At 51.0% G+C, this 10226-nt stretch overlaps 5 protein-coding genes across 5 annotated transcripts; 1 reads left to right on the forward strand and 4 right to left on the reverse strand.

The window, feature by feature from the left end:
* Positions 1–126: 126 nt before the first annotated feature.
* On the reverse strand, positions 127–1415 carry SODALDRAFT_356211 (hypothetical protein; the record flags this gene model as incomplete). The annotated part of the gene is made up of 7 exons (XM_028613889.1): positions 127–212; positions 246–299; positions 377–446; positions 641–722; positions 807–932; positions 996–1192; positions 1314–1415. 7 exons carry the CDS (start codon positions 1413–1415, stop codon positions 127–129), a joined length of 717 nt encoding a protein of 238 aa, XP_028468059.1.
* SODALDRAFT_329943 (integral membrane ornithine transporter of mitochondria) lies at positions 1025–3153 on the forward strand. Its single transcript, XM_028611087.1, has 4 exons — positions 1025–1724; positions 1868–2290; positions 2348–2500; positions 2570–3153. The coding sequence occupies exons 1-4, from the start codon at positions 1460–1462 to the stop codon at positions 2779–2781; spliced, it is 1053 nt and encodes a 350-aa protein (XP_028468060.1). The 5' UTR covers positions 1025–1459; the 3' UTR covers positions 2782–3153.
* On the reverse strand, positions 3154–4715 carry SODALDRAFT_290319 (OSCP-domain-containing protein). The gene is made up of 4 exons (XM_028608641.1): positions 4456–4715; positions 3942–4253; positions 3700–3792; positions 3154–3637 (listed from the first exon to the last, which is right to left on the reverse strand). Exons 1-4 carry the CDS (start codon positions 4612–4614, stop codon positions 3524–3526), a joined length of 678 nt encoding a protein of 225 aa, XP_028468061.1. The 5' UTR covers positions 4615–4715; the 3' UTR covers positions 3154–3523.
* A 216-nt stretch (positions 4716–4931) lies between these two features.
* On the reverse strand, positions 4932–6423 carry SODALDRAFT_329944 (putative maintenance of ploidy protein mob1). Its single transcript, XM_028611088.1, has 5 exons — positions 6320–6423; positions 6143–6240; positions 5776–5936; positions 5474–5701; positions 4932–5405 (listed from the first exon to the last, which is right to left on the reverse strand). The coding sequence occupies exons 2-5, from the start codon at positions 6166–6168 to the stop codon at positions 5164–5166; spliced, it is 657 nt and encodes a 218-aa protein (XP_028468062.1). The 5' UTR covers positions 6169–6240; positions 6320–6423; the 3' UTR covers positions 4932–5163.
* A 1009-nt stretch (positions 6424–7432) lies between these two features.
* Positions 7433–8953, reverse strand: SODALDRAFT_329946 (Sm-like ribonucleo protein). Its single transcript, XM_028611089.1, has 3 exons — positions 8406–8953; positions 8220–8288; positions 7433–8094 (listed from the first exon to the last, which is right to left on the reverse strand). The coding sequence occupies exons 1-3, from the start codon at positions 8572–8574 to the stop codon at positions 7787–7789; spliced, it is 546 nt and encodes a 181-aa protein (XP_028468063.1). The 5' UTR covers positions 8575–8953; the 3' UTR covers positions 7433–7786.
* Positions 8954–10226: the final 1273 nt, after the last annotated feature.

Here is a 10226-nt window from a genome sequence, read left to right on the forward strand (position 1 = left end):
CATACGCGAAAAGAAATTCGCAATCCCAAATCACGCCTTGGGCCTATTTCCACCCCCTAAGGTACTTAGGAAGATAGTGGGTGTACCTATTGGTATGGGGTAGCTGGAACTGCGATTCCAGCCAAGCTACTCTGTGCCGTTGCCGCAGAATCCCACACCACATAAGACGAGATGCAACCCGTTCGATTCGGCAGAAGGGCTTTGGATGCTCCCTGCAGAAGGCATGGTATGTACCTATAATACACGCCAGCTTGGTTCATCGTTGCGGTCAATCAGCGGGGTCCCTTTCCCGTACCGGGCTGCGTGGTATCCGTAGGTGCCTAGCTGCAGCTGCGATTCATCGAAGGGCACTCACTGTACCTTACACTACTCGTACCACTCCGGATGAGGAGGAGGTTGCGCGGGGAAGTCACATTTTCCAGAGTCGGTTGAATGGAAGTCGGTACCTATTGAAATGGATGCACCCAGCATGGCCATTTATTGTAATAGAAACATACGATACTGCATGATCCTGTATCTACTTAATCTGATCTTTGGTAATATACTATCCCGGAGAATTATCGGTTTTACCTTACGTTGACACACGAAATTTAAAACAATGAAGAGACCCCTAATCTTTGTGGTTAGGTACAGTCCGCACTCTCCGTACAAGCCTTCCAAAATCTGAGGCTTCAAGGCGATTCCAGGCAATGACGTCGTAGAAACGAGGTAGCTGAATGTACCTAGCCGAGGCAATTGCGAGGCTAAAGTACGGACAAGTGCCTTCCATAGATACTTCGTACACAAATACCGGGGCACCGACCCACCGTGAGGGATTGCCAAGAACTGAGCATGTAATTATCAGATCATTGGCCTGCATACATACGGTAAGGTACCCTAGGATCAGGACTTCGGGCACTTTGGCATCCTGACGTCCCGATAATGCAATATGACTTCACATGACCCACACAATGACTAACAGCTAGGTACTTCTCTCTCGGTTTGGGGCTATTTACATTCGTAGCTTCCCTCTACGCTGCTTGGTCACGTCGTTTGCGATCGTTTCTCTCGAGTCTTGACCCCGCAATCTCTCTTCGACCTTCGCTCCCCTACCCCTTCCTCGCCATTTCTCCAACCGGCGCTGGATGGTCAGAGGCAACCGCCAAAACAACTCTTGGGGGTTCAGCTCTCGATCTCCCAAGTAGTCACCTCGCTGTCCATATTCGCCTCCCCGCAATCCCGATACCTCCCCCATTCGATCTCTCGCGTCCCGGAGAGCTCTACCGATACCACGATACGACGACACCACGATACCCCCGCCGTGATTCCCGCACGAGGAAAGGCAAGCAAGGCACCGCTGCTTGAATGGACCCATCCCCGCTGGCATCTGGCTGTGTCGTTCCCACGTTGTCGATCTTGATCTCGTCCGAGGTCATGATCTGAAGGGGCCCCCCGTCCCGATCACACACTTGCCAGAAGCATGCCCCCTGAGCACGACCTCGCCACGCGACACCATGTGCCGGACATCCCCTCGTCTCCGATCATGCCTCAACAAGAGAGGCCGAAGAGGCTAGCCAAGCGGTACCGCACGGAGATCGCCGCCAGTGCCTCCAGTGTGGTCTCTACCGTCACCGCTTTCCCGCTCGACAGCGTGAAAACCCGCATGCAGACCTATCGCTACAACGGCTTCCTCGATTGCGTCCGCCACACCTACCGGACGGAGCATCTGCGAGGTTTCTTTCGCGGTATGCCTTCTATTCCGTCGTGGCGCCTTTCATCCTGCTCTCTCTTCGTTTGCCCTTCTGCGAGGGAGGGGTGCGGGAGGGAGTAGCTGAAGCTTACGAAAAGTAAAAAGTAACTGACCTCTCTCTCTTTTTTTCGTCGTCAGGCGTCCTGGCCCCCATGGCCAGTGTCACTCTTGTTAGGACGGTTTCCTTTTCCATTTATCAACGAGCCAAGTATGCGTATTCCGGCTGGATCCAGAAGAACATGGGCTTCAACGTTCTGGAGCATGTCAACACCAAGGGCACCTACCCCAACATGTACTCGATCGCCTGCCTTGGCGCCGCTGGCGCCACCGCCGGATCCTGCATTACCGTAGTCGCCTGTCCGTTCGAGTTAACCAAGTTGAGCGCTCAAGTCTCGGTTCTCTTGTCCGATAAGAAGAAGCTTGCCGAGTCCAACTGCCGCGTGCAAAACGGCCACGCCATTGCCGCCAGCTATCAGAACAAGGGCACTCTGAAGACCATGTCCAACATCATACGTCACCGAGGTCTCCTGGGTCTCTATACCGGCTTTCGATTGCATTTGCGTAGGTGTCTCCCCGGGCTTTTATCGACCCGAGATTAAAGTTGCTAATTGGCACCAGTGAGAGACACTCTGGGCACTGCAATTTATTTCATGGTTTACGAAAGCGGCAAGCAGTTGGGTACCACATTTGGAGGAGATCATCCCACGGGTAACAAACTGGCCATCCTCACTTCAGGTGGTCTATGTGGTATAGTATCCTGGGCTTTAATCTGTACGAGCCACCTCCCTATTTCTCTCCCGCAATTTGACGCATGTATAGGCTGACGAATCGTCATACTAGATCCGATTGACTCGGCTAAGAGTATATATCAACGCAACTCGTTGTTGTATTCCAAGGGCCAAAAGGCCGATGCACCCCCGAAGATCGAGTTCTTCCGGCGTCACATGTACCGTGGGTTGGGCGTCTCTATGGGACGTTCGTGCGTCGTCAATGCCATCTTTTTCTCTGCTTTCGAGGTAATCAAGAAGCAAATAGACACTCTGGAGGACTAGTAGAAAAACGGTCTCGTCACAACACCAATGTTATAGGGGAACGAAAGAGAGGCAAAATGGTCACATGAAGTGTCGCGATTAGGCGAGGCGGGAAGTGAATTCATAGCAATACAGAGAGAGAGAGAGAGAGAGAGAGAGCTGTATGGATACGGTTGGGGAGGGCGTTACGGTTTGTACTGGCCATCTGCGAAAGCCGAGAGCACCAAAATCTGTCAGCTCTGGGAGCAAAGCCAGCGGCTGCTGGAATTACGGTAATCTCATGTTGACTTGTCGACGAGTTAAGAGAATTTGCCCACCGTGGGGATAGCATGTTTCATTTCACGAATCGCCGTTTGAATGTGTTCGTTCAATTTGTCGAATTAGACGTCTCTGAGCCCGAACCTTTTGAGAAACATGATTTGAAAACCTATGTTCGTTTGCCTCCGTTGCAACGGTACAAGGCAGGTATGTTGCATGTCCTCTATCCTGATATATCAGGACAGATCACGATTCGGTCTCTGGACATGCGTCGTAGGAATCATTAGGATGGTGAAGCGTGTTTGTTCCTGCTGTCTCTGCTGGCTATATGCACAATCAAGCCCAACCCACATCTATGTCTTCGAGAATTGATCAGAATTTCCGTCACCCTGCCCTCCGCAGCTCCAGACGGGCCTTCCTACCGCTCCCCGCTCCATCCATGCCGCACAAAGGGAAATAAACTAGATCAAGAAAGTACGCATGGCATTGGTTTGGTTTGGTAGTTTTACAGAGTGTCCGTGAGGAGCTTGTTCAGCTTGGCCACCTTGGCGGAGACGCTGAGGTCAATGGTACGGTCGCCGATCTCGACGATGAGACCGCCAAGGATATCGGGGTTAACCTTGGGAAATGGATTAGCTGGAGGAAACTAGAGTAAGGAGGGGTGGGGGGAAGTGGATGTACCTGGTTCGTCACCTTGAGCTTCTTGCTCTGGCCGACGTAGGGGGACTTGGAGACCGCGGTCTCGAGCCTGTTGAGGGTCTTGTTGTCCAGTTGCTGCAGCGTATAGTATTCATCAGTATCCTGTTTATTATGTCGTGCCGGTCTCGTGCGCTATATAGCAACGGGCATTGCATCGAGTGGCCACTTCCAGAACATCCTCGCCAAAGCGTAGCGAAAACAGAGGGGGAGAATTTCGAACTAACCTGAGTAGAAGTCACAACAACCTCGACTTCACCTTTGGCGGCGCTGATGATCTCGCTGAATTTCTCGCAGACGCCCTTGAGGATGCCCAGGCGGTTGTTCTCGGCCAGCGCGGCGAGGAAGTTGCTGACGGTCTCGTTGGACGCACCGGCGTGCTTCTTGAGCTCGGTGACGATGGCGGACTTGTCCTCGGCGGTCAGGGTCGGCTCGGAAAGGATGGTGGAGAGCTTGGTGTCCTTGGTGACGAGGGCGTTGAGCTGCGCGATGGACTTGGCGGTCGGGTCGAGGGTGGAAGTCTTGACAGCGGCGGTGTACTACACATCACGAACAAGAAGCGTCCTGGTCAGTTTCCAATTTTTGGCACAGCATGCATACGGACGGGTTATGTTCGGTCGGAGCGTTGATCGGGAAAGGCCCCGGGAGGGAGGGAGTGATCGGTGCTCGTTGCGAGAACAAGGCCAATTGGAGGTATGAAGAAGGAGTATCGCCTTGGGAACAGAGAAAACTGAGGCATACCAGAGCCGTGGCGTAGGTGCCATCGATACCGAAGACGGCCAGGGGAGGAATGACGTTCTCCGAAGCGGCGGAAGCGGCGGCGTAGGTCCGGCGAGCGGCAAGGGGACGAGCGACCGGAGCTGCCGCTCGGAAAGTGCGAAGGGCTTGTCTCGACAGCATGGTGGTGATTGCTGGAGGGTGCGGATTAAAGAGGGAAATTATCTTCGGAGGGTCGTGGTGATGGTCGTCAAGCTTTCGCGGTTTTCCGACTGGGGTTTCACTTCGGCAATGGAAAGTTTGTGCCTTATCCTTTCCCACCCGAACGTGAGGCATCAACTTTTTGGTCAGGAACTCGGCTGGCCGGGACGCCAAGATCATATTTGTTAGTGCACTGCTCTGACCAACTTACTCCATAAGGTACGTTTTTGTACTTCGGTACCCATACCCCGTACAAGTCTAAGGTACCTTATGGAGTACATTCATGATACGGAGAAATTACCGTTGTACGCATTTCGTTTTATTCCTGAATTCCCATGTCCTTTTGCCTTCTCAGGCAGTGTAATCTACCGAGTACAAACACCAATTGCTACGATGCCTGTGTAATTTTGTTAGGTACCTTACCTTAGGGGGGCACCCTGATCAGACCCTGCAAACCAAACCCAATGTCAATACCAACGCCGAACATAGCTCATACACTGAATCATCGACACCCAAAGCTCGTCGAACACCTTAGTCGCTCTCTATCATTTTCGCCGCCAAGTCACTTAGCGGGCCGTAAAAGTCCTTGCCCGAGTCCAGCTTGTGTTCGTCGACGAACAGCACGTATTGCTTGAAGCTGGTATTCAGGTGAGGTTCGAGACCGAGCTCTCGGATGACGGCGTAGTGATGGCAGTAGATATGCGCATAGACCCGATACATGCGCTTGAAGATTTGCCTTACTAGCGGCTGGAATCCCTTGGGGAAAGGAACACCTTAAGTGAGGATGTCAGCTCCGCAACACAAAAGCGCTCCTCTTCAGATCATCACCAATCTCCCTTACCAATTCGGCTGGGCAGAATGCTCTCGTTGTCGATGGTGTTCTGCACCCATGTCATCAAGTGGTTGATGTAGTCCGGCGCAGACATCTTGGTGGGCTTCTTGTAGTTCTCGTTGTCTTGCCACAGATACTCAAACTCGTCTGTCGCCTTCATGGGGTAGCAGGACTCGGGCGAGCAGAACTCGGTAATAGCGCCGTACAAGAGGTTGATTTGATTGTAGAAATCGACCACTGTACAACCCGCCCCCCGCGTCAGCCGTGGACACTGGCAGATGAAAAGACATGCGGGCCCGATCACGACATACTGTTGACTGCCAGCCATTCGTCCTCATCCTCGCCTTCGGGCAGCTTCACGGCTTTGCGGAGGCTGCCACCTCCAAGCGTAGCTTCGGCATATTGGCGCAGGGCAAGACCGTTATTCGGACCGCCCCGAATCGTCCCACGCTGACGCGCTCTCCTCGCGTTACTGTTACAATGTTGCCTGTCAGCCAGGGCAACTAGAACAGAATGTGGGAGCTGCGGTTCTTTGGTTTCGATGATCGTATCCTCCTCGCAGTAGAAGGTGGGGGGGGCAGGGACGGCGGGTGGGGGATAGGGGAGCAACCCCGTCCTTGCACCAATGTATTGGAGCAAGGCCATGGCTGTAGGTTTGATTCGCGTCGAATAACTGACATTGTCGGCGCAACAGGAAGACTCATTGTGAGGGTCAACGGGCTTTTGAATGATATGCGGGTTGTTGTTGGTTCGTAGACTCTGTAGGCTCTCTACTTCTATTCATTCCAGTGGTTAGCAGAGCAACGGAGACTTGCTTGCATCGGGCTAGACGTTTTCGCTGGAAGTCTCAAATACCTTTGAATAAACTCGATATGCGATGTTTCAAAGAATTTAGGAGGAAATACTCGTTGTGCCATCCAGTGATGCCTATGCGCGTTCGTAGCACCCTTAAGGTCTCTTGCGTTTGATATGTTTGGGTTCCAGGTGTTACCACAGGTACCATACCAATGAGGAATAGCGTCGGATCTCCTGGGCTACGTATCTAATTCGCCGTTCCAGCCAGGGTCGGTCAAGTGTGAAAGGTACCGATCCAACCCCACCTCATATCTCCCCTCCCAACCAGCAAAGTCAAAGGTCAGGTAACCTGCAACTTGATCGTACTCCGGACTCCATGCATCTGCGTTCCTCGGGCTGGGGGCGCTATAGTTCTAGCAGCTATTATATTGTCCCAATGCAAAATATCCTGAGAGCTCGGAGACCACTCCAACTGCCAGGTCCCTGACAGATGCCGCATGGGCTTTAAATCTGCGTCTTGAGAGAGGACTGACACTTCTAAGTATCAGGTACTCGTATGTTGGTTGCACCAGGCAAATGAGAACTGCACAACAGCTCTCACCGAATTCACCAAATTCTCCCTTCATGAACTCGCTATCTACATATTCGTAGGGTGCCAAGATCAAGATCATCCAATACACAGAAGTCGGCCGAGGAGGTTATTTCTATGAGGAGATTATTCCCCAATGGAGACAGTCAGAGCACCTCTGACTAGGTACTGGGAGAGAACCTCACGGCATCACATTGGGTAGTGGGGCATCATAGGGTTTGGATTCGGCGAGAATGTGTTCCTGAGCCAGCATGCCCAAAATGAATCCTGCTTATACGGCATCTGTATACTGGCGTTATAACTGTCGCTGCTGGTGACTGTGACTATAGCGGCCAGAAGAGGCCGAGAGTCGAAATCAGCATCTCCCAGAAGGATGGAAAGTTGCTCCCGAGGATTTCGTCCTTGGTCACGTCAACAAAGGTTGGATTTGATGTATGGGTATGCTGGCTTCTAGACTATTACGCCAGTCACGCGGCGTAAAACCCACGACGAGAATTATACTGACGCCCTCACACTTCATTGTCCTGTCCACACCGCTCCTAGTCAGTCGTCGGGAGAGTGTTCCGAGACATCACTTGTATTAGGGGACCGGGAAGGTTCACTGATATTGTTTTTGATTTATCTGCCACAAAATCGGCAGACCAATGTGAGGGGCAAAGCATTTCACAATATTCTGCTTGCTCCTCCAACTAGACCTCGTCTTTCTTGCCAGGGTGACCCGGACAGCACAGCCCCTTGAGTTGACAGACAACAGACGGCATGGTGTTCCCTCGAATACCATCGACAATCGACACCCGGTGTATCCTTAGACCCAGAGTGTAAAATATTCCGAACTCAGACGGTTCATCGCCATGTTGGCCCTGCTCCTCTGCATCCGCGAACTGGCAATGAACGTGGGGACATGGAGAAATATGTAACGACCAATTCCCCCCTCCCACTTAAAGTAGTACTTCTCCTATATTCTCCCCCTCAAACCCGATGCTGGCGAGCTTTCGCAGCCGAGCCCTGTCCTTGACTTTGTCCTTGTCCTTCTGCTCCTCTGCAAGGCGGTGCACCAACTCAGGCTCCGCAAGCTCGTAGCCAGCGGGCGGGTCGTCGTCCTTATCAAGGTCGATTTCGCCCAGAAGCAGGACGTTCTCGCCGCGGACGAGGAACACGCCGCGGTCGATATCGGCATAGAGGCCGCCAGCCGAAGGATTCGGGTGGGCAAAGATGCGCTCTACCGTGTTCTGGAGGACGAGGTTTGCTAAAGAGACACGCATTAAGATTTCGCACATGTTGGGTTTCTGGTCTTGGGGGGGGGGGTTTGTGGGTAGCCCAGCCTAGCGGTGGGACAACCGGAGAAAAGACGTAGGGAAAAGTGAAGCTTACCGAACTGGTCCCAGCTTCGAAGAACGCCGATGAGTTTCCGGCCGTCACGGAGCGCGACCATGAGTTTCTCTGCAAAACGCGGTGGAACGGGTCAACGTCATCTCCTCTAACTTGGTCAAAGTTTCCGCCCTCGGTCGAGAAACATGTGTCCAGGCTTTCCCTTCCCCCAACGAGGTCGATTCTTACTATCTGTGAGATCGAGAAGCTGCGCTGCAGTCGTGAACATCTGAGGCGGAAGCTGCTGGGCCGGCGGCGTCGCCAGAGGGGCCGCACCCCGGCCAAGGACCGGCTGGCCCTGGGGCCCCTGCTGCTGGTGCTGATGGGGCTGCGCGTGGGCGATAGAGGGGTTCTCCATTTCGCGACGATTTTGTTTGTAAAGATTCCGGTTCGTTTGGTATTTCTGCTCTCTTTGTCCTGTCTTCGTATGTTTACAGCATCGAGCGGGCGTGTATTGCACTTCTTCTTTTTCTTCTGATTTGTATCCTCGTCGCCGTGCAGTCCATCGATGTCTGTTGGAAGACAATTTGTGCGAAGGAGGGAGGAACGGTAGGTACGGGGACGGTCTCGTGGAAAGTCGAAGGTCTACGAGGTTGCAGTAGAAAACCTCATGCTGATCGCATGTGGACCGGCTTCATCTGCTTATGTTTCTCCAAAGGTAACTCGAGTGTTGGAAAAGCAATCGTTCAGCCTGCTAAAAGAAGTTGGGGGAGTTACCAAATGTCGGGACACCGACGTTAGTAGGTAATTACATGTATAGAGTAATTTACGAAGGGTAAGTCTAAATAGCACCCGTGTTTGGATACCCAGCACCCAGAAAAGTGGGCTATGATCCACCATACTCCCTTACTCGAATATCCCACTATAAACACATACAAATCCCGAGGCGGTATAAATCCAAAGACATAGTGACATTCGTTAATTAAGCAAATTACGTCACCCGTATCTTTAACCTACCTAACCTACCTAACCTACCTAACCTACCTAACCTACCTACCTAACCTACCTACCTAACCTATTAACCTTTATAAATAACTATAGATTAACAGGTTAATCGACCCTACGGTCCAGGGCCGCCTCTTATAAGCTACGATACTCTCGAATAAGCCGATAACACTTTACGGTCTTACGCCTTCTCTAACGGTTATAGCCTTATTATCTATAAGAGCTATCTAAACGCCTGTAATCTCGTATCGGTAACGTATCGATATAGGAAAGGTTAAGCCGCCGTATCGTTAATAACTCCTTTAAAGACTCACGAATCTAAGAGGCGCCGAATAGCCTCGTAGATAACTAATTACCCCTTCCGTATAAGCGTTAAGCTTCGGGATAATCGGTGGATTATTAGAGGCGATTATACCAGTACCTATAACTATAAGTTTATAAAGGTAGTTACTTTCCTTTCCTTTCGCACCGCCTAACTTACTATACACGAAGATAAGATCATTACTATATAGAATAGCGGTTCACGGCCTCGTCAAATTATAACCCGACTTTATAACCCTAAAAGCAATAGCGGTAAGGTTCCCGCGCCGCTTATTAGTATTATAGCTTAAGATATAACGAATATCCTCGCTGCCTATTATCGGAAAGAGCTTACTAGTTATACGCCACTTTAGTGGCTTTATGATATAAGTTACGCCTGTTACGCCTCCTACTAATACTGCTTCGTATACTAACTTATTAGTAACTTAATAATCCTTTAAGGTTTTTCTATTAGGATCTACGCGATAACCTTAGCCGAGTCTAATACCTTTTTATTACTCCGAAATCAGTTATCCCACTTCTATAATAGTCACCCGATACCCTACTCTTCGACTATATATATAAAATAAACAGGTTTAATATACCTCTTCTAAGTATTTATAGCGTATCGCCTTTACGGAAGGCCTTCTAAATAGCGGTGGTTTTCTTAAATAGAGAGAAGGAAGGATAATATCTCTAGGCTTATAACGGCTTGTTAAAAGTTATTCACGTATTAAGGCCGAAAATATAGATTATTCGAACTAA

The sequence above is a fragment of the Sodiomyces alkalinus genome (assembly GCF_003711515.1).
Source record: "Sodiomyces alkalinus F11 unplaced genomic scaffold SODALscaffold_2, whole genome shotgun sequence".
NCBI lineage: Eukaryota > Fungi > Ascomycota > Sordariomycetes > Glomerellales > Plectosphaerellaceae > Sodiomyces > Sodiomyces alkalinus.